The following is a 23,295-nucleotide window of genomic DNA, read 5'->3' as shown; positions in this document are numbered from 1 at the left end:
ATGTTGCATAGCCTTTTCCCTTTTGGGTTTAGTGATCTGGAGAAAGAGAAGAGAAAAGGGAAAGTCAACTTGTGGTATATTGAGTAGATCCTACTAGCATTGCCCATCTTAACAGCAGATGGTGGAACCTACAGCAGGATTAGTAAATAAAAACAGAGGAGAGGAGTTTGGTACTTGGACACCTTGCTGTAGATAAACACAACATGCAGTGCTTACGCTTACAGTTCTGAGGTAATTATGTCCTATTTTGAGCTTCCCCTCTTGCATTATCTCATACACAGCATTTTGGAACATACTGCATGTTGTATCTGGGACCAAGCTGGACTTGCAAGGAGTGGAGATGTGAAAGGACATGTTTAAAGCTTTTCCTATCAGTGTTAACATTGCCTCAGTTCACTGATTGCACTTATTTTGTCACTTTGTAAAGCTCCTACATTTTGTTGTTGTTGTTGTTGTTTTTAAAGTGGCAGATGCATACTAAATGTGAGTCTACAGGAAAAGTGGGATGATCTTGGTAACGGAAGCGGCACACAAGCTTTCTGAAGGAATGTAATCTTAGGCACAGACACAGAAGACAAGATCTTAAATGCATGTGTCACCCTGGGTTGCTGTGATGAATGGGTTGTCTGGATGCTTGGTTTGAAACTCTGATGTTTAACTTCCAGAAGTGGTAGCATTCACAGCCGCACCTGAAAATTTGATGCATGCTGTATTTTGATAAAGTATAACAACAGTGCTAAACTGTTTGAAAAATCCAATTCCAGTTATCTCCAGTTAGCCATTTTAAATTACTAGATACTTTTTAGCCTAAATTTCTCCATGGTTTACTTGAATTTTCAGGACCTCTGTGGAAATTAATTCAGGTTTGTGAAGCATCTCCCTAGAAGGGAATTAAACATCCCTGTGGGAAGAGAATTTGAATTGTATTGGGTAAAGGAGAGATGAGGCTGTGCATGAGACTGTGAGAATAACAAAGCATGGAATAACTCCCCAGTTAGGGGAGCACCATGCATTCATCTTGTTGGGTAAAGCACAGATTCTGTAGAGAAACTGTTTGATCATGTTGTTAAAACATTCCTATTTTTAGATATATATAATGTGCAAAAGTATACTGAATTAAACCTTCATAAGAATGTCTTAATACCTGGGTGCTTTGCAACGTTAATGTTCAGTTAACATAGTTTGTATGTGAAATTTATCAGTTCTAGTTAAATTATTGCACAGAGAAATGGTAGCTGAGATTTTGATAAGTACTGTGTAGACTCCTTAAATGCCATATTTTGTGTGCCAGAATGCCTACCATTCATGGACTCATGGAAGGATAAGAGAGGAGAATTCTCCTCTAAACAGTCAGTGCATGATAGAGCTCTGAAGTTCATGGGAAGTTTCAGCTAGGAATGGGGACTAGCAGCCTGCATCGCTTGTTCAACAATGAACTTCGGGATCAGTGTTTTGAAGCCTGAGAAGAGATTTTTACCAGCCAAAGTGGCCACCTTTAGGATGTGGATTTTCCTGGCCATTTGAATAGCTAAATAAATCTCATGGTTAGGCTTTCTTCCCCCTGAAGAAATGTAGTATCTGAATAGTTTGCAGGCATGTTTTGCCTCATCTTAGCAATGCAGTGTTGCTCTATTCATATCTGCCTAGAACACTGTCACCAAGATAATTTTCTCTGTTTTTTGTTTTGGACAGTCTTAACAGTTCAGGATCATGTCAAGCATAAACACCTGTAATTCGTCAACACCAGTAATCTACTCTTTCCATACCATGTCTTTCTTTTTTCCTTCAGTGGGTCCCTTGAGCCAGCCTCTGTCCTTTCATTTCAGTATTTCATGAGCACCTTCTTGCTTGGCCTCTTTATTCCATGAAACCTCTCTGATGGTTCCCCATACCCCTCCATCTGACTCTTGTCTTGGAGAGGGTATGCTGTGCCTCTCAGTATGACCAGTATTCTATAGCCCGCTCAATTTTTCCCATTTGCCTAAATTTGTCTGGTTTTGGCAGAGTAGACTGAGGTCCTATGAGGTATTATAAGAGTAAACTAAGAATGATTTACAAATAATGTCAACGTGCTGTGCTCATGAAGAAAAGGAAGGAGAGTGGGAAATGTCCTGGTAGCTGTCTTAGAGCAGAGAAGAGAAAAAGTAGGAAGGGGGAGAGTGTCAAGGTGGGATTCCAGCAGTATATTGCTTCATCCCTACCTTTTGCAGGGTTATTCATTTGGAATGAAATCTGTCACAATGCATCATAACAGGCAGTGTCAAAGAAGTGTTAGATGCAGTTCTTCAAAATTATTTTGGTGTTAAATGCAACGTGTTGCTGTCGCTGAAAGCCATCCATAACCTTACAAACTGGTTAGACTGGATTTCAAGCCTAGAATAACTCCAAGCAGTTTGTGCAGATCTAAGTGGTGATGGCAGGGATGTCAAGTTAATCAGCAAAGTCAGATTCCAGAGGACTAAAATGGTCAGCTGAAGGCCTGCATATCTTACAGTTTTACAGCAGCTGAATCCTTGTGATGAGTCTGAGTTAGAGGTGAGAAACATCACAAAGTGCAGCCTTAGAGGACATGCCCTGTTTCGCTGGGCATCCATGGCTAGGTTTCTCTTCTACTTGCATGATGATACAAATCAGAGCTAATTACTTGCTTCGCTGATAGCTCTCATTTATATGTAACCTTCCTTCCCAAAAGGCATCTACAGTAGATTACAGATGATCGCATTGCTATGTGTAGCTTGCCCCAGAGGTACAAGAGAAAGCAAGCGGAGGCTCTGCACACCATGATGCGGGGGAGATCTTGGCAGAAGTTATCCAAACAAGTGTTTTAAAGTTGCACTTGCCAAGGCATTCTGGATTTCCAGGCAAAGATACCACTTTAAAGCATTTACCTGAACGATCCTCACACAGCGAGGTACAGGTAGTCCACAGATCCACTGAATATTTCATTGCAGTCAGCAGGGATTGACCTGCGGTCTCCTGTTTGTGAGTAGAGAGGCTCAGGGAGGGTTGAAGGAGAGCAATGTCCTCTCTCCTGAGTTAATATTTAGACAATGCTACCTCTTTTTTTCATAAATACTTCTATTTTTATATATCTGCATTTCCCAGAAAGCTTTGGGAGTAAGCTCTTCAGAAACTTAAATACGGTGTTTGGCCCTTGCTGTAGAGTTACTTCTTTTGGCAGAGCTGGGCTCACTGTTCTTGAGCTTCTGATTACAGGATACATATTTTTTCATTTTAATTCCTTGGTGTGTCTTTACTCAAATTACCTCCTTCCTTGCCAGTGGTGGAGGTTCGGTCCCACCACAGAGTAATTACTAGCACTGGAGATGTACATGCTTCTCCCTTCTTCCAGTCACCCAGCTTCTGCCCAGTGCCTGTGTGCCGTATATGTGTGTGGTGTTAACAGCTTGGAGGGTGTAAGCCTGCTTTTATTTTTGTTACCTGTTTGCAGCTGAACTCTGCCGACATCTCACCAGCTTCATAGGCTTAGATGTGTAAGGAAGGGTCTTGTGTCAGCCTTGCAGACTGCTGGTGGCACAGCCACAGCACTGTGGCTGTCTCCCACAGTGTGGATGCAGCATGAGGTTAATTCAAAGCTCTAAGGTGTACGTGTTTGCTCTCTGCTTTAATGCCATATATGCAGTAAACACTCTGTTTGAAAGCAGAATAAAGCTTTGAAAGAAAAAAGATCAGCACTCTTATCTCTTGTGTATATTTGGCCGCAGATTCCAGCTGCTCAATTTAATGAGCTCCCACAACTACTGACTAATTGTAGCAGAGGACTGTGCTGTGTGCTCTTGGGATGCAGTACAGCTGGTATAGGGTACTCTTCTGCAAGAGAAAATAATTTATATGACTGAAGTCTGGCAGTAGGGATGGGAATAATTTTAAGTCAGAATTACAGTTGCCAAAAATGCGTTTGTTTTTTTTTTTATCTTTTTTAAGTGGGGTTGTTAATAGCCTTGTAGGAGTGTTTTAAAAGTTGAGATCTTCCAAGTTCCTCTTCTATCATATTTTAGACCTGGGATAGTAAGTCCCTTCTCAGCAAGCCAGACAGCAGCTGCTTCATGAGTGGAAACTACCAACTTACCATGCCAGCTATATTCCAGTTCTTGACAGGGCAGGGCAAACCTTTCAGCTTTGTTCAGGAAAGAGTTGCCTGACTTCCTCCTGAGTAGTAAGCTTGCAGTAAGTGGAGCTAAGGGACAATTCTGTCAATGCATGATGCACGTTTCATTGCTGCCAGTCAAAATACGCATCCCATGCTGTGACTTCCAGAGGCTCAGGGGAGGAAATTAGCATGGTCACCACAGCATTGGTGCTCCTGTGAGATCATCAAAGCCTTTATCCTCTTTTATACTTTCTTAATGAATCCTTGGGAGAAAATTTTGAAGTTAAAAGTATGAAAAATCCCTTGGTTTTAAAAGTATAGTATCACCACTCCAGCTATTTGATGATTGCAAGCAGTAGAAGGAACAGAACTGGCTAAATGCTGTCTCTACAAGGAGGAATAAAACTGAATCAGCAGGCATTAGCATGTGTAGGACATAGCTCCCTGGCTGCTTTACCAAATGGCTTGTTTAGTCTTGTTCTCCTGTGTGTAAGCAGTTTTCGGCAATGTACAGTGATTAGTGTCCTGTGTCTTTCCTCACTGCTCCTCTGCATATCCTGGGGCTAGGATTAGGTTACAGCCCTGAAGTGGCATGGTTGTCTGCATTGACTGAGAGCTGAATAGTAAGGGCAGAGTTTTGTTGATGGCCTTCTGTGTTTGTTTCCCTTCTCTGGAGGAGGACTGTCATTATTTTCATTTGTAGTCTTTCTGTCTCTGACCTAAACATGTGGTGTCCAATTTCCTTCCCTGGCAGGTGACCTGGAAAATGAGGAATGGTGTCTGGCTACAGAGCTTACTCCAGCAGCAATAAAGACTGAGCAAGTGTTGTGCGAGACATCAGGCCTTGCTCCTTCAGTCAGTCTCACTGTCACAACCACGTCACTGGAGGGGGAACAACCTGAGCTACAGACTGATGCCCTGGTACCCGCAGTTTTTCTGTTCTCCTCTCTGCTCAATTAGCTACAGATTCTCCTAAGACTGCATACCAGTGTAGCCTTCTTGGTGCCAATGCTTGTCAATTCAGGATGCACACTGCAGTCTGCTTTAATGGTTTTTAATGTTTGCTGTAAGAACTCGTGCTTCAAAACCCTTATCTGTATCTTCCGTTCTTAATGGTTGAATGCACAATTTTCTCTTCTGTGCCAGCCCCAAAGCTTGGAGCTCATGTGGCTTTAGAAGTATTTAAACAGTTTCTAATGAACCAGTCCCACCTGAACTAACCCATTTTCCCTGTCAAGCCTGTGACAAGCTAAGTGTCTTCCATAATAACTTGCTTAAGTGCTGCAGTGCTTCACCTACTCAGAAGAAGACTCCTTGTTTGAAACAGTTGGAGAGTTTCCCTTGTTTGCCTGCTAAGTCACTTCTGTCAGGTCTGTGAAGTTTGACAGTGCAAGCTGCTGCTTCCACACCAACCTGCCTCATGAGGAGCATTTGTGATGCCTTTCTGACCACAGCTGGAGCAGCCAGTGGGCATTCTCAGGGGCTTAGTTTGGTTGTGGTTGGGTTAAGGAGAATGAACTGCTGTAGCTCATAGCTCACCACGGTCCCCTGTTTGTGGAGGAAGAAGCATGAGCGTTCTCACTCCCCAGGGTGTGATGTCAGTCCAGGCTGGGTCGAGTTAGTATATGCTGAAATAAATGTTTCCATTTGGTTGTGGATCAGAAATATGTGCAACAAATTATTTTATGAGAAACTGAAGAAATTCAACGTAAGTTTCCCATAATTCTCTTCTAGTCTAGATGTGCTGTACATAGTCCTGGTGTAGTCTGTGATGCAGTGATTTGCAGAGTACACTAGGACTAGCTGGTGGCTCATTACCATTGCGTGGATTAATTACACAGTTATAGAGAGTTTGGCTGCATTGAGCTTGCTGATGTGTCAAGACTGACTTCCTCAAACCTGGATCTGTAGCACACAGGCGGACTCTGGGCAGCAGCTTGTCAGCCTAGTGCCCCAGCCCCATCAGCAGGGCAAGCATATGTTTCCTCCAAACTTCAGTCATCCATGACTGTCTCTTTTCCTGCTCCTCTACATTGTGAAATGAATTTAGGTCTGATAATCTGGTGCTTCAGTAACTGGCACCTTATTCTTGCTCCCAGATGACAACACTACCAGGAGTGTTTCTGTCTCTGCTCGAACAGACTGTGCGGTCCGGCAAATCCTAGCGGCAGCTCTGTTGCTAAGAGAAGTAATTTGAGTGGGTTGCATGCTAGCTTTCAGTCTGAAATGTCATCTCTGAGGCGTAATCTTTTATTTAGCTAAATATAGTAGTAAGAAAAGCCATAGTGGGAGTAGTCAGGGCAGTATTCTCTGTAGCCTGGTTTAGCAAACTGTGTGAAGCAGCTAAAGCTTTGCCTGTAGCAGAGCAGGAGCAGAAGGAACCTCTCCATTTTATGGGGAAGTCATCCTCAACTCCCTCTGTTAAGATTTTTAAGATGTGTGCTTAGGGTTTTCATGCTGTTAATTTCTTTTTTCTAGATGAAACCACTGAGCCAGAAAATTCTTCCAGAGATTAAATTGGAGCCCCATGAAGTGGATCAGTTCTTGAATCTCTCTTCTAAGGAAGGTCTGTTAGTTATCAACCTGAAATGTAGTGGGAGATGACCAGAATGCATAATAAGTGTACTTTAGCCTGATTAAATATTTGGCTTCCTCATTTGCCATGTTAATCTTTAGGCTGAAGCTGTTGCCTTCTAGGGATTCAACTTAGGCTGTTGAAGAGCCAGACTCTTTTCTGACCCATTTATGTGTTTTTCTTGTGGAGGGAGCTTGAATACTTAAATTATTTAGGCTTAATTAGGCTTTATCCTTACTTATTTAGGCTGCAGATCAATTTGAGGGGACTTAAATAGGGCTTAGAAAACATGAAGAGTGTAAGTGGAAATGCTACTGCTTTAACCTCTGATACAAAATCAAGGATGTGAGTTCATGGGAAATTTAAAGTTAGGTGCATCTTTTTGTGGCATATTAGTTTTAGTAGAGTTTTTAAGAATTACTAGGATCCCTTTGCACTAATCTGTGAATGAGGAATGAGAGACAATGATCCCTGCCCTGAAAGTTGAACACAGTTTTGTGGCACATAATATGTTAACACAAGAAAATTTTGAAGGAGCCAAATATTTGGGCTGAAATTTGAGCTGATGACTGCTTCTCATACTTGATACTCTGTTAATGAACTCATTTGTATAGGTAAGTATGACTGCTCTAGGGAGAGAAACAAGTGATGTAGCAGGTGGAAAAAAGGAAGGCTATATCTCAACCCAGGGAGTAGATTCAATTGCTCAATCTGTGGGATTAAGGGCCTTGCTGTTTTTCAAGTGTGTATCTTGTGACAAGTACTAGAGTTCAGATGCTAGACAGAAAAAGCTCATGTGTGATAGCTTTTCTTTTTTTATTTTTTTTTTAATTCTTCCCCCACCGCCCATTTGATTTTTTCAACTCCAATTTTCAAAGTATAACAGAAGTGGAAGGTGGCAAATTCATCCCTGTATCTTCCTACTCCCAAGTCTCATTGCTGTAAATCTATCTTGGAGAAAAAAATTGCTTAGTTATGGCTGGTTTGAACACCTGTGAAATTATCCATGTGAGTGAGTGAGACATTGCCCCATTTCTCTTGGTCCAGACCCATTTGGAGATAACCAGCACTTTGCTTGCCAATTCTAGCATAGGTTCTTTTGGCTGCAAGTGCAGTAGAAGCTAGCTTGATGTCCCTGGATAGCACAGTGTGAGAGGTTCCTGTGCTGGTTGCCTGTGCTGCTCCTGCTCCGTTAGTACACTTGCTGTCACAAGGTTATCCCTTCCTTCCAGTTGTGCCAAACCAGGTCCTTTGGAGGCAGATTTCTCTCCTCCCTGTTCATAGAACACCTTGGATGAGATCCCTGCTCTTGAAAAATGCTGACAATTAATTTAATCCACAGCGAAGTTAGGATAGACTACTGGTTTTGGAGAGAAAGTATGCTGGCTCAGAGCCCCTCTGTTGATGCAGCTTCCCAGGGACAAGGGACCTCTACTGCAGGGATATGCTTAAACCTCCAAAGCATTTGGAGAAGAAGCTGTAGTGTAGGTAGAAATGTCTGGAGCATATGTGCAGAGCCCTGTTTTGTCTGTTGAGCCTAAAGATAGCTGCTGCATTTCATTCCTTCTTGGGAGACCTACATGCTCTGAAAATCTTCCAAGATGCCACTCTTGCTAGTGCTTTTGCCACTTTTTAGCAGACAGTCCTAGACTTGGAAACTGGATGGTGGCTGTGGCTCTAGTGGAAATTGAAATTAGCACCTCAAAACCTTATGTTATATGTCTCTCTTGCCATTTAGCAGTGGATCCCCTGCATTTGCCTCCAACCCCTCCGAGCAGCCATGGCAGTGACTCTGAAGGAGGGCAGAGCCCAGCTAGATCACTCCCTCCTTCAAGCCCAATCCAGCTGCAAGCCACTGCTAAAGTGACATCGCGCACAGCTTCAGCGCTCTCCAATTCCCCTCTCCTGACTGCACCACATGTAAGTTGGGCTGGCTTTTTCCATTATCTCTTTCTCTCTTTCTTTAAGTACTGGTTTTGCCATGGATTTGCTAGCTTTCTGTTGTTCTCTAGAGGAGTAGATCTCTGGTCAAAACTGCACAGCCAGTAATTCTTGCTCACTGGTCTGTTTTGTTCCCACAGAGAACAGAGTGTGCTCCTTTCTAAGTTGAGACAGGGTTCAGGAGTGCTTTGAGGTTTGTCCCACCATGGATTGTGTTTCACATGAGGGCCCAGCCCTTCTAGGTTAACCTGTCCCTGGTAGATCTGAATCTGTCCTCTTGTCCTGTTGAATGCAAGTGGTGATTTTCAGGGAAGGATTATTTCATTTGTCTCTTTCCATGTTTGAGCCAAGAGAAGTTTTGCTTTTGGCCTTAGTGTGTGCAGAGCTGGGCTGAGAACAATCCTGTCCCAAAGGTTCAGTCTCTGAATGGAAGCTACCTAAAAGGTCTTCCAGTTCCACACGTTCACAATTGCAAGAGGCTGCTGGTTTAGTAGGCAGAGTTTTCTGAATTGGGAAGAGCTGCTGCCTCTCTTCCCTTACACCCTTTTCTCTAGGGCTGTGTGCACTTACTGGTACATCATTTCATTTCTATACCACTTGCAGAAATTACAGGGGACCGGTCCACTCATCCTGACCGAGGAGGAGAAGAGGACACTGATAGCAGAGGGGTACCCAATCCCTACCAAACTGCCCCTGACAAAGGCAGAGGAGAAGGTGCTGAAGAAAATCCGCAGGAAAATAAAGAACAAGGTAAATGTTAGTTAGCTTTGCTGGGTCATTCTAACTTACTCTTCATTTAAAAAGAAGCTGCAGCAGTTCTGCAGCAGTGATCTGTGGTACTGCTGAATGCTGTAAGATGCCTTTTAATACAGTGTTTTTCTTTGTTCCTAAACACATGCATCACATTGTCTGTCACTGACTCTGTGCCTCTGTCTAGTTATTTACCTGAGCACATGAACAATAGAGTATTTAGCAAGCAAGGTATCAAGTTGCTGTTGCTTGGCTCCATTTTAAAAATAGGACAATCCTACCCTTATGGTAGGCAAAGACCTCTGTATTTTTTCCATGGTGATGAAGGTGTTCTTTTCCACTGTTTCATGTTTTAAAATCTGACTGTGTATTTCAGTGCCCTAGTCTTTTATCATTGAATTTCATGACCTTTAAATAAACGGTTGATACTAAGACTGTGAAATGCCCTATACAACTGTTCTTTCTTCCAGCTTGGGGAAGTGCCTATTGATAGGGAGGAAAGCATTTTATTTCAAACCTGGCCAGCTCGCTTGTTGAAATTATCACATATTTTAAAGTTAATGCCTTCTGTTACTGGTTTTGCAGATAAAGGTGTAAATTTGCCCACACTGAATTAGAATTTGGTCTTGTAATACAGTTTTGAAAATTTTTGGAAGTTAGCTTGTGTATTTTATTTACCACTTTCATATAATCAGAGCCATTTATATTGGAGGACATCTCTGCAGGTCCTTTGGTCCAGCTCTTTGCTTTGGAAACAGGCTTAGCTTAGAGCAAGTTGCTCAGGGACTCGTCTAGTCTCAAAGGTTGATGAGTCCCTTGCCAGCATCTCTGGGCAACCTGTTCCCATATTAGGCCAGTCTTGTGGTAAAACCAAATAATAACTAATTGGATTTCCCTGGTTGCAGCTTGCATTTAATGCTGTACACCTCTGAGAAGAGTCTGAATCATTTTTACTGCGCAAGACAGTTGAAGACAGCAATAGGATTCCTTTCTTAGCCTTCTATTCTTAAATCTGAACAAACCCAGCTTTCTCTGCCTTTCCTGATATGGCATGTGCTCCAACATGCTTATTATAGCAGTGGTCCTCCTCTGAGCTTGTTTCTGTACATCCAAAGTATTTATTTCAGAGCCACAAAACTCTACACTGTACTCAACTGTGGTCTTGCAGGCACTGAACAGAGGGGAAGAACCACTTCACTCAACTTGCTACTTAATGTAGACCTGGATATGGTTAGCTGCCTTTGCTACAGAGGCACATTGCTGACTTACATTTGACTTGTTCTTCAGGACTCCCAAGTATTTTTCTACAAAGCTGCTTTCTAGTGCATGTATGGGCTTTACTTTCTCAGATGCAGGACATTGTCCTGGGATCATCTTTTAGTGTTTGTCCTAGGATATTCTCTCCAGATGAATCTGATTTACTTTTTAAGTTTGGTTCTGTGAGAGCAGGGACTGATCTTTTTCCTGCTACTGAGAGAAGCTTCAGGATGTGGGAACAGACCAAGTCAGTGCTTTGGTTGCCAGAAATAGAAATGAGAACAGCACAGAGGCTTTAATCTAATGACATCAGGTCTTTTCACCAGTTTATTAATTCATCTCTGATGCTTTTTTTTTTTCTACACAAATATTTGGTATTTTTCTTCCTTTTTCCTTAGATTTCTGCCCAAGAAAGTAGAAGAAAAAAGAAAGAATACATGGACAGTCTGGAAAAAAAGTAAGCCAGCTGCCTTCCTGTTTCAAGCAGGCCAATAGCACTAGTTGCTGGACTGGGAAGGGATCCAGCTGTTGATGCTGGGACTGTTTCTTGCTCAGAGTGCCAGCTGCCATCTCGTGGTTATGACTGAGAAAAGGCCCTTCTGTTTTCCGCTTGAACGTGTGCTGGGGTGCTGCATTCATTACTGTGTCTACCTGCAACACATTGCTAGCATGCTGACAAAGACTTTAAACATTAAATAAGGCAAGACCCATTTGCTATCAGCTGCCATCTCATGCAACCCTGTTGGCCTGGTGGGTGGGCAGTGTCCAGAGAAAAGTGGATTCTGAGTGAATATATTCTGTCTTCTAGTGCAGGTGAAGACAAGAATAGGAAATGGATGAGTCAAGTCTGCCTGGGAAAATAAGCAGGATTCAGGAAAACAGCATGTGACCCATCAACTTCCCTTAGCGAGAAAAAGCCAAACCCCCATTTAGTGATTTATATCCCAAATTAATATTTTTCCAAGAGGCAAGCACTCTAGTATTTGTCTCCACAGATGGATCAGTTAAACCCCTTTTACCATCTTTGGTGATACCCTTGATGTAATTTCCTTTTTTTCTTCTTATCTCTTTATAGCTGAATCTTGCTTCCTCAGAGTTACTCTTGTGAAATTCCACCCTATGCATTTTCCCTTCACGTTTTTCCTTTTTGAAGCTATTTCAAGTGGTCATGTTTGTCTTTTTAGGTGTCCCATAGTTTAACTTGGATCTCTTACTTGGTTTACTATATGATAATCTTTAGTTTAGGGGGTTTCCAGGGGCAGTGTGGAAATGATCACTCTATTGGGAGTCTCCTGGCTTGTTTAGCCTCCATACACTTGAAGTTTGAGGATCTGATTTCAGAAGCATGGTATTCGCCAAATTGCTTGGTGCCTTGTCTTAGCAATGAAATGCAAGGAGCACCTTTGCACAACATATTAGCTAACAACATCAATATAGCATGTTCTGTGACTTTAAAGTAGCTATCCATGGCCCAATGAACAGAGAAAGCCAGAGCAGGGTGTTTGCTGTTGCTATTTCAAAGGGCAAAAAGTAGTTACGATCCATCCTGAATGAGCTGTACCTACTTGGATGTAGTTGAGCAATATAAGCAGGTGCTCCACAGCTAATAATGTCTTTTACACTATGAAGTATGATTAAAGGTCATGATTAAGTTTGGTGGTGTCACTTTTCATTAAATATAGGCAAGATCATAGAGTTCTCTGTGAAAGCAAGTTTGGTTTGCTTTACAATCTCTTTAATAAATGACTGATTTTATGTTCCTCTTTCTTTCCTGGTGCTGTCTTCAGAGTTGAGACCTGTTCCAATGAAAATAGTGAGCTGCGTAAGAAGGTTGAAGTGCTGGAGAATACTAACAGGTAAGGTATGAAGGGTGTAAACCAAAATTTGAGCATAATATTACAGTGAAAAGTGAAAATGTGGTATTTAGGAGATCAATTGAAATGTGAACAATAGTGGTATCTGATGTGGTTAATGTCAAAGAAGGATGAGGAAGACCAATTACTGTGATGGAGGTTTTGATGTCATGTCTTAAGTTGTTTCCCTAGCCTGTGTTGCACTTGAGAAACCTTTTAGATTTCTTCCACTGCCCAAGGCAACATTATTAGTGGTACACAACAAACAGAAAACAACAGCCCTACTCTCCAAATAGTCTTTATTTAGTACTTTTACCGGAGAGCTTGACCTGGAACATAGCACTTCCAGAAATTACAGTGCTGAAGCTCAAGAGTCATCATTAATTCTTTCTGGACTACTAAATGTTACTTCAATTATTGCTCACCCTTCTAACCAACTCACATGCTAGAACTTCTTTCAGTTGGAGGAGGAGAATGAACTCCTTTCTTCATTTCTGAAGAAATGGGTAACTCGGTGGTGGCTTTCGCAAAGGACACATGGCAGAAAATTTTGAATAGCTGAGCTTTTAACTGGATGTCAGCCAAGAGTGAAGCATCAGTCATGACTTACGCTTGTTGTGTTCTCTAATGATGGCAAATTCCAATTAGTAGGTACTAGATAAAGCCCACTGTTAGCACCTTCTAGTTACAGGCATTTGTAATGATGGTTGAATATTACCATTGAACATGATGGTGGCACTGAAGTGTGGGAGGAGGCTGGGTTTTGAAGATAAGATCCATGATCATGGAAAATGGCCCTAGAGCTTGTCTTGCAGCCAGTGTATTGCTAATTGAGTGGCATGTGTTGTTTCTAATCTCTGGATCCAATCTCTGATTTCATGGAGCCAGACCCTGCAGCTCTGAAATTTGCTGGGAGAGTGTCTCCCACACACTGCTCATGCATAAAGACATCTGCTGCTTGTTTGAAGGGAGCCAAGCCATTTCTGTGCTGCTTGTATCTTCCTCCAGGGATTTACATAAAAGAACCAGGAATTGTTCTGTAGGTGTGGAGTAGGGTTTTATCTCCCAATATCTGTCCCAGGAGGTGCTGAAGCCTAGAGTTGTTCTTGCCAGTTCATCTGAATTTGGCCAGCTGTTTTAATCTCCGAGTTGTTGTGGATGTGGTTGTGAGAACAGCTTTCTTGGTATTGTCCATCCTTTTGGGCAGGACCTTTAGTATCTTCTCTATTATTTCATGATCTTAATTCTCTCACATGAAATACTCTACAAATATTTAGCGAAGTGACACTATCTCCAAATTCTTCATCTTTAGGGCATGTGGGATGGTTTGCATTGTTCTGTTGTCTCTGCAATAGCATTGATACTGATTTGTAATCTCCTGCAGAGAAGCAGATCTTCCTGACCCTCTGCACAGAAATTCTTATAACTGATGGCGATGTTATTTTGGCTCTTTAGATAGAAATTGTCTCTAAAATCTGTTAAGGCTTCGAATTGAAGTACTGAGAAATTTGGTGAAATTTCACGAAGCCTACATTATGTAACATATCACTTTATGTTTGTTTTTTTTTTTCAGGTTAACCCCAGAGCCACTTCTCTTATTCAGTGTATAATTGTGCAACTGTATAATTCAGAGAATGGTTCCAGGCCCTTGTTTAACATATGTTATCTACTTCCTACAATGAATTCAAAACGCCCGGTTTCCTTATTAGTATTTGCACAGAGGCTTGATGGGGCATCCAGAAACTGTTCAAATATTTCAGAACTTGTCTTCACAGCATCCTATAACTGGTACTTGCATCTCCTATGTACAGTCAGGAATCAAAGTTCAAAGCAGTGATGGTCAAAATTATGCAGTATTGATTTATTCTTGCATGCCCAAATTTATATGTTTATTTCTCAGAGTACCTGGCATGTAGTCATACACACATGTATGTTATTTGATATGCTCAAAGCACAGCCCCAGTTGACTTTAGCTGCAACGTTTAGTGTTCAGTGCAGCAAAAAATTAAGACGTCATTGAAGGTATTATCTAAAAGTAGATCTACAAACATTAGAGCTGTTATTTTGTTGCAAAAAATTGCAATAGTGGAAGAAAGGCAACAGGAAAAGAAGAGTTCATGCATTCAAGCGTAGATGAAGGCAAAGTTGGGTTTTTTTACCTTGTTAGAAAATTGGGTTATAGCTGGGTATCTGAAAAGTCATGCATGTGTATGTGCTGTAAGTCAGTTTCATGTTCTTATAGTCTGGCTGGAGTTAAGATGAACTGAGGGGTAATTTCCAAAACATAAAATGATTGAAGAGCAGAATTTCCTTTCAGTATGTGCAATCAGTTTTTTAGAGCATGTTATTCTATATATAGAACACGTTTTCGCAGGTACATACCTAACACTTCAGGGAAACCCTGCTTACGTTTCAAAATCTGGCTCCAAACCATGGAAACAGTAGAATTTCTGGTAAAAAGTTCCTACATTGTTATCAGTAATATGAAAAAAATTAGAACGATCTTCCCTCAGAGCCTGCCTTAGCCTGAAATTCTGGCTGTGAAAAGATGTATTGTAAAAGGTGCAAGTGTGGTCAAAAAATTTGCATCCAGAAACACCTCCCTTGATATTCATGCATCTTAAAAGGCAAAGCAGGAGGCTGGAGATCAAGATGCAGGGGAGTTTTTAATTCTCATTACTCTTGAGTGGGTGACTGCAGCAATTTTGGCATCCTTAGTATTAGAACACTAGCATATGTTTCCTCTCCTAATTTATGTGACTCAGTCCCTTAAAAGAAACTCATCCAAGTTCCTTTCTAGGCAGTTTTCTCAAAACTAAGGAAGCACATTGTTACATGTTTATCTGTTACGTCTTGTAGCCACAAGTGAGCCAGTCTCTCGTTGATTCAGAGTAGCATCTAAACACGTGGGGCACCCCTGTCTTAGAAAGCAAAGGGTGTGAGAAGAAGCTAGCACCAAGAGTTTAACTGACTTGTCCCAGTCCCCAAGAAGGCTTGATCCACTCATGTTTTGGCGCTGGGCCTAAAGGCAGAAACTGCCAGTGATCTAGGGGCTTGAATATGGTCTCTGGCGCCAGTGTTGTCTAGCTGGGAGCTATGGGAATTTGGGTTTAAAGGCAGTATTGAAACATCTGGTACTGTGTATGACATATGAGAAGTATTTCTGCATTTTCAGTTCTGTTGAATCTGTATTTATAAATATATTGATGATCGCTTTTCCTGGAGAAATGATAGATACAGGATCCAATTGGCATATGGGTGAGAGTGTCACACATGGACAGTGCATGCAAGTAGCTGCTAAAGTTGTTCCAGTGAAGTAATCTCTAGCAAATTGTTTAGATCACCACTCTGATAGGCACCTTAAAGGCAATGGCTTTATAAATACAATTGGGATGTTCATCCATTTCTCATGCTTCTGTTCAAGCTATTGTTATAACTCTCAGTTATCTAAAGATCAAATCGTATATCAGTCTGACCCACTAAAGGCTTATCAGCACCAAAACTGCCAGACTTCACTGATTTCACTGATTTGTTTGGCTGTTCCTTTATTTGAGGCTGGTAAAGTCATTTTACCAAGTTATTTTCAGGGAGTGAAGGATCTGGATTTAAGTTGCAATGGGATCTCTTGCACTTCATTTCAGACCACTCTTATAACAGTTGACAAAGCATGGCAGCCCTGGAGCAACTTCTGGTTTTCAAAGCAGCAGGATCATGGGTTTTTATGCTGAAACATCTTTGATGGGAAATTGCCGATTTTTTATTTATTTTTTTTTTTTTTTTGTAATTCAGATAAGGAAAAATTATGGTTTGTTTTTTTTTTTTTTTCTGCTTTGAAGTATTCTGGTCTTTCAGTGAAAACCTTACTTTGGGATTTGCTCTCTTTCCTACAAAATAGGACAGGCAGAGAAGGAATCTGTGTGTAAAGTTGGAAGACAGAATAATTTTTCTCTCCCCTTATGAAAATCAGGTTTTGTTTCTCACAAAGTAGATGCGTTCTCTGAAAAATCTTAATCAAAATAAGCAGTGTTTGGTGTCCTCTAGCAGCTGTCTGTCTGTGGTTTTGTTTGTTTAAACTGATGTTGGATTTTAGACACTGACTTAAGAAAGTCATGTCCCAGGTTGCCATGTCGTGTACTGACAAATTTTCTCTCCTTAATCAAAGTGTCACTGGAAGCAAAGGAGAAGCCTTGACTTGTTCCTTACTTTGGCAGTGAAAGGGGCTCTTCTGAAGATGAATATGTCAATGTGCACATAAAAACAAGACATCACAGGCAGAGTGAATTTACTGGCAGGGTGTGGAAGGGAGAGCAGGGGTCTTCAGTCACTTTACAGCTTTCCTATGAGGTGCTTCCATTGGCAGAGAAAAGCGTGAAAGCAAGTTCACACCTCCTACCGAGGTGACCCTCTAATTGAATATCACTGAGAAATGTGTCAGACACAGTGAAAATAATCCTAGTGGGTGCAAAGCCCCTTATACACGTTGCCTTGGGATTGCATTTTCTCCTGGTAGAACTTAGCCACAGGCAGTGTGTTTCACTAAAAGCACTAGTGGCCTTCCTGCTGCTATTTAGAAGCATCTGAATTTAACATAAATCCCTGTTCTACAGAGCAGAGAGCTGTTCTCTTCCCCTGTCTTAGTTCAAATAGTTCTTGCAGCTATCCAGTAACAATGAAGGCAGCTTTTGCATGAGAAAGGAGGTCTTTTGACCTCAGAATCCAGTCTTCCACCATTCCGGATTCAAATAGAGAATAAAAGCACCAAGGAGTGGCAAGGTAAACTGGTATCATCTCTGAACAAACAAACTTGTTTCTTGCTCTTGCCTTGGTTCTTTCTCAGTTTGAAAATTAACCTGTAGCCTGTCAGCTCCCAACACAGTGTCCTTGTCTGTTGAGAAGACAGTAGCTCTCTAACAGATAAATGACTTGGGAGAGAAAGACATTTTATATGAAGATAGTTGGTACATAAGGTAGAGGATGAATCTTCCTCTCTGTATAGGACACCTCAAAATACCTGCCTAATTATGCTTTCCAAAAAGTGAGTCTTTTGGAGTCGGCTTTCTGGGCCCAGTCTGCCCAGCAGGTTTTTAAATTGGGCACAAAAAGGCAGAGATGAGGAAAACGAGGAGAATTGCCTCTTCTCTGTTCGTTTCCTCACCAGCCATTAGCTGTTTTCTCACTGACGCCTCCACAAAAAGTGGCAAGAAGCATCAGCATTTCAAGGCTGCTGCCAGCCCCCGAGCTGGGGAGGAGGAGTGCTCTTTCCTCCTCACTCTGCAGAACTGTTCCATGTTGAGCCCAATGAGTCAGGCCTGAAATGGGGGCAAGATTTAGTCTTCTAAAACAGCACAGAAATTGGGGGGTTAAAAAGGCATTGCTCTGTAGCATAGCTGGTGACATATGGTGCGAATAGTGTATGCAGCATGTTCTGTGCCAGAAAATGATATATGCCATGTACTGAAGTCTCTCTGAACCCCATGCTTTGTAGTGGATAATAGAAGGAATTGGGGAGAGATACAGAAGAGAGCAGGGAATTAGGATGGTCTCATTTATGTGATGGACAGTGTTTTCATCTCTTAATTTGCCTGTGGTCTCCCTAATAGTGAATAAAGGCCTGAATTAGACAAATCAATTTCTGTTTTTAAATACTGAGTTGCAGAATAAACCATCCTCTCAAGAGCGTGAAAGACATCCTTCCTTAATAAATTGAGAAGGATCTGCTGGCCCAGATAAATGTGTGCTGTGAGCATGCCTTGTGCTCATTTCAGAATGTATTCCTGAAGTCCTTGAATTCATTAAACCCTAATTAGCAGTGAGCATTGATGATAAAAAAAAAACCTATAATAGGCAGACCAGTGTATATTGAGCTGTGAAGGCACCTCTGGGTCTGTCCTACAATTAGCTTTTAGCCAGTTTGATCTTAAAATAATCCTTCTATTTTCTGTGACATCCTGACCTTGCCTCTTGCTTTAGCATTTGACGTCACAGCCTCCAAACCCATTGTCTGGAGTTTTGTGGGGGTTATCCTCTGCAATAGATGTGAGACTACAGTAGGAGTGAAAAGTAAAGTTGGAAACAAACAGCAAATGTAACATTGGTACAAAACTGTACTATATTTCTGTTGAGGACAGGCATTTAGGTTACTCCTCATCTGTTAAAAAGCTTTAATGAAAACTGCTGTGAAAACTGTATACCAATCACACTTTGACATCATTTCCCACTTAAATGACTAGTATCCTGACTATAGTAATTGATGATACAGCAGAAGAAAATCAGCCAGAAAGACAGAAGAATATCCTCCTGGTCTGGAACTGTTGATGCCAACCACAGGAGAATTGTCATTGTGGTTGGGACCTCTGAAAGACACAGTCAAAGTGGCCACTTGAAGCATCCTTGATTTTTGTCAACTACTGAAAGATTTAGGAAATAGCAATAAAGTGCTTTATTTATAAAAGAATTTGAAAAATGGAGTCTGTGCCTGTGCCTGGCTTTAAGACCTTCCCTTTGAAAATGGTCCAGCATGTAGACCCCTGTGCATCAGGTGTTCAGAAAAATGAGGTAGCCATGTACTCTACCACCAATTAACGCAATTATAAACTTGCTTGTGAATCTTTCTAAATAATGGCAAAACTCCTGCTGAGTTCATGACATAGAATCGGGTTGTCTGTGCATCTAGTCACTTGCATGTAGAGCAGCTTCAGTTGTTTGTGTGCTTACCAGAATAATTTCCTGTAGAAACACTGAAAACACAGTTTTTATTTATAAGAGCTTTCTGACAGTGCTAAAGTAGTAATTGTTCAGGGATGTCAGATGGGGGAAAGCTGAAAGATCTTTTTGAAAATCCCAGTGTTACTACGTGTAAAAACTTTGTAAAAATAAAAATATTCCTTGCTACTTACTTCCAGGAGAGGGCTTTAACTATCTGTACCTTATCATACATGCTGTATTATTCCACAGGTGTGGAATGTGAAGCAAAAAGCTATTTAACCAGCAAGTAGACCAGTGTGTGTGATGCTTGTCTGTTGTCTTTGCTTTCCAGAACACTTCTGCAGCAGTTGCAGAGACTTCAAGCCATGGTTGCCGGGAAAGTGTCCCGTTCATACAAGGCAGCTAGCACACAGACAGGGACCTGTCTTATGGTGAGTTTCACTAAAGCCGGGAATTGGGGGGGAATGAGAATTTCATTATACTGCTCAGAGTCACATCCCTTCTTCTGCAAAGCCCCTCACTTGCAAATTCTCAGTTTGGAAAACTTCTCTTCATAACTTGACAATTAATTTTAAGGTAGGGGAGACTCCTGGCTGATGAAGATTAATAGTTGTGGGAAGGCATTACGTTCTGGAGGAGAGTGAACCTGTGCTTTTGGTTAGGTGCTGCAGTGATGAAAGAAGCACTGCTGCTCCGAGTGACCTGTTTTATAATTTCCTACAATATTGTAATGCTAGAAATGTCTAAGGTTGTAAAATGAAAAGAAGGGTGACCTATGCTGCTTGGTTCTTTTGATACCAGTAAAAATAAACATAAGGAAAATTTGATAGTCCAAATAAAAATACGACCAAAGCTGTAATAGTAGTCAGGACAGGAAAACTCTTAGAATGAAACTTTCCTCTTTTCTCTCCTGATACTCAGCCAGCAAGTTCCATTTATACTAATGCTATAAATTGATGGAAGTTATTTTTCTAGTCATGTAGCCTCTCTGTCACTTTTAAGCAAGACTCAGGCCAGTGGCAGGAATAACCTTGGAAACTCCTGACAGTATCTGTAAAACATACATGGTGGCTGTTTGTGCTTTTCAACTTCGGGAGTAAATAAGGCGACAGGCTGAAATGGTGGCAGACATTGAAAGCAAACTCCGATGTTGAAATCTGCCCTTTGAAACACTGAATTGTTATTGTATATGTACCTTTGCTAGCAGACACTGAATGTAGTAATGAAAATAGCCTCAAATTATTTGTTTTGGAAAAGTGTCAGATCTGTGTTGTGTTAATTTTTAGTTTTGATGTTCGCATGTGGGTCATGAGCTAGTGCACTTACCTCTTCTGCATTCTGCCTTTGCCAGATGGTGGTGCTGTGCTTTGCAGTAGTTTTTGGCAGCTTCTCTCAGAGCTATGGGCCATATCCTTCTGCCACAAAGATGGTTTTGCCCAGGCAGCATTCCTCACCAGAGTCCTACACAGACTCCATTGGTAAGTGACAACTATCCCAGTTTTGCTTCTTTCTCGGTTGTGTTTTGGCACTTGTTTTCCACCCCCCATCCCTAACTCCCTCCTCAAGCACCTCTTCCTTTTCTGCTCATTAATTTGTCGTATCTGTGTTTTTCAAAGAAGGATAGTTTGGCAAGCTGTGCTGGGGCAGCAGACTTCAAACACAGGCAAAGCCCACTAGCCTGCTTGGTAATTCTGTGTAAAGCAGTTTTGTTTCTATTTGTGGAACTGAAGCTAGTAGTGTGTAAAAGGTAGCAGGATTTCTACTTGGTAGCAAATATTTACACTGTTAAAATATGCAGCTGATATCAGCTGGCATTCCTTTGCTGGTGTCAACAAAGAGTATGAGGACTGAGTGGGAAATTCTTAGTATTACATATCCGTAATGAACCAGTTGTTTTCAGTATATATTATCAAAGCAATTGTTTCATTTTGTTCTTGTTTTGTGAATAGTTCAGAGCTTTTTGATCCCTACCTGGACCATTGCTGTGGTATCTATCTTTTATGAGCTGTCAAATTACCAGTTAATCACTATGAAGAGAAGAGAACTTGCAGCTTTAGTTCTGCTCTGGAATTTTCTGAAATGACCAGGCTTGTTCTCTAAGCTGCCTGTTTCTAATCAGATTTTGCTTCCTGTCTTTATATGCAGTGAGGTCAAGGAGTCTGCTAATTTATGAAGAGCCTCACCAGCTGGAGGAGTCGTCAAGCCCAATCTCCTTTGCAGATCGCAATGACAGGCAAGCAGATACCTCGAAGTACACAGCGCTGTCCCTGGAAGCCATGCCGGGAACACAGCAGGATGATATCATGCAGTTCACAATAGCCAACGAGACGAGGCTAGAGAAATCAGTGCTGCTGGGCCTGCAGCAGCATAGGTGAGTACAGGGTGGTGGGCTGCTTGTCACACAAGTGTTCAATATCACTGTCATTTGTGCCTGGAGGTCAGTAGTAAGACTAGGGGCTCAGCAATGCTGGGCACTGTGAAATACGAAGTAGGAGTTTGGTCTCTATCTGGAGAGCTTATTTAAAAAGTTACTGTTATCTGGAAAAGTGATTGCAACAGTATTGTAGTAATACAGCTACCAAACTCTGTGCTTCTGCCAGAAACCTAACCCCTGTAAGCCTGTTAGTTGCACTTACCCACTTTAAGCACTTAGCTCTGTGTCTCCTAGAGGAATAAGCTTTTGCCGGTTGGGTAGAAGTGTGAGGCTGTGACTCACTGGGCTTTCTATGAGGTTAGGGTGTGAAGAGTTGGAGCTTCTCACAGCAGTGATCTTTCTAAAGCATTACTGAGGAAAGTTTGCAGGACTCTGTCTAAACAGACCTGTAAAGATATCTGAACTACTTAACACAGAGTTCCTTCATAATTTTTTTTTCTTTTTAGCATAAATTTAAGTTTTTGGGGCCTCTGAAAAGACAGAGATTCACTAATTTAAATATTTGTGTGCATTTTCTTTCCACTGTACATTCCCCTATCCTGTCACTGCCCTGTTGGCCTTGGCCTCTGTGAACAAGCAGTAGCGAGCACACCAAAGAGTGAAGGATTCTGTTTCAAGGCATGCTATTCTGAGGGCTAGGATGAGCCATATCACCCCAAGCATAACTTCTGAGTACTTGTGTCAAAGTTATACCTAGAGCCAGAAAGGTGACTAATTCAGTGTGTTACCATACTCCAACTGACAAGTACTTGGTAAATACTGGGTGCCTTTTTAGCATTCTCCAATTCAGGCAGCATATGCGCTTTTAAAAATCACTATTAGTGTTAACTTTTTTTGTTTTGGTTTTTTGTTCCCTGCAGAGTCAACTCCGAACTAGAAGGAAATGAAACACTGAAGATAATTGAAATAGATAGAAGAGTCAATGCCACCGCTTAAAAATAAAAAAGGCCTTTTTTCTAGACTTCCCTTTTTCCCACATATTTTCAGCCAAAGTCCCCTGACTTGTCATCCTCAGTGAACCAAAGCACAAAAGAGAGGGAGTTCAAGTTCTGCATTGACTGGTGAGGCTGTGACTGCAGATGGGATCTCTTGTCTTTGTAACTCCCTTTCTCACTTCACACACAGTCCCTTTTTTGGTTTTATTCCTTTCCGGTCTAACACTGCAAGGGCAGGATTGAATGATGATGGCAGATGAAGCCAGCAGCGTGCTGGTGACTGGTGGGTGTGTGTGTGCGCATGCATGCACACATCCTAATCTGAGCACAAAGACATTCTTTAGAAGAGTGAAATATGCAAACCCGATGGGAGCATGTGGGTGATAGGTTTTTTGGGAGAAGGTAATTGAGAGAAAGAGGAGCATGATGCTGCTCAGAATCTAGCCACAGCTCCATGCCTACTGGTCTACAGCACTTGAGCCTTTTATGGGGATTGAGAAGCATGTATGTAGCCTGCTTCTGAAGGGACAAGGAAGGTCCCTGATACTAGGGATGGACAGTGATACTGCTGAATTGTCCTCCCCTAGCTCTTTCTCTTCTCTCCTTCAGCTTCTTTATCATTTAGTGGGGTGGGTTTCTCTCTGGATCAAAAGCAGTCTTGGTAGGTTTCCTTATTGCTTCTACCCTTATGGAATTTAAGCAAAGATCAGTTGCTGTCTTGTCACACTTTGTGT

At 41.6% G+C, this 23,295-nt stretch overlaps 1 protein-coding gene across 3 annotated transcripts in view; it reads left to right on the top strand.

Annotated features, from left to right (window-relative positions):
• The window catches only part of CREB3L2 (cAMP responsive element binding protein 3 like 2), a 74,397-nt gene extending 51,810 nt beyond the window's left edge, over positions 1–22,587 (top strand). Inside the window, exons 3-12 of one of the 3 annotated variants that reach the window (XM_057427876.1) lie at positions 4,866–5,032; positions 6,590–6,677; positions 8,428–8,606; positions 9,231–9,377; positions 11,033–11,091; positions 12,422–12,490; positions 19,524–19,623; positions 20,544–20,670; positions 21,338–21,563; positions 22,487–22,587. In XM_057427876.1, coding sequence (XP_057283859.1) covers positions 4,866–5,032; positions 6,590–6,677; positions 8,428–8,606; positions 9,231–9,377; positions 11,033–11,091; positions 12,422–12,490; positions 19,524–19,623; positions 20,544–20,670; positions 21,338–21,563; positions 22,487–22,562 — 1,238 coding nt within the window. In that variant the 3' untranslated portion in view covers positions 22,563–22,587. Of the gene's footprint in view, positions 1–4,865; positions 5,033–6,589; positions 6,678–8,424; positions 8,607–9,230; positions 9,378–11,032; positions 11,092–12,421; positions 12,491–19,523; positions 19,624–20,543; positions 20,671–21,337; positions 21,564–22,486 lie in introns of all 3 variants that reach the window. The other 2 variants (XM_057427875.1, XM_057427877.1) reach the window with 2 other exon arrangements.
• The last annotated feature ends 708 nt before the right edge of the window (positions 22,588–23,295 follow it).

The sequence above is a fragment of the Pezoporus wallicus genome, unplaced genomic scaffold (genome assembly GCF_028554395.1).
Source record: "Pezoporus wallicus isolate ANWC-B61680 ecotype Strahan unplaced genomic scaffold, APGP_CSIRO_Pwel_v1 contig_2908, whole genome shotgun sequence".
Taxonomy (NCBI): domain Eukaryota; kingdom Metazoa; phylum Chordata; class Aves; order Psittaciformes; family Psittacidae; genus Pezoporus; species Pezoporus wallicus.
The sequence above is the reverse complement of the archived record's forward strand: the minus strand, read 5'-3'. Positions and strand labels throughout refer to the sequence as shown.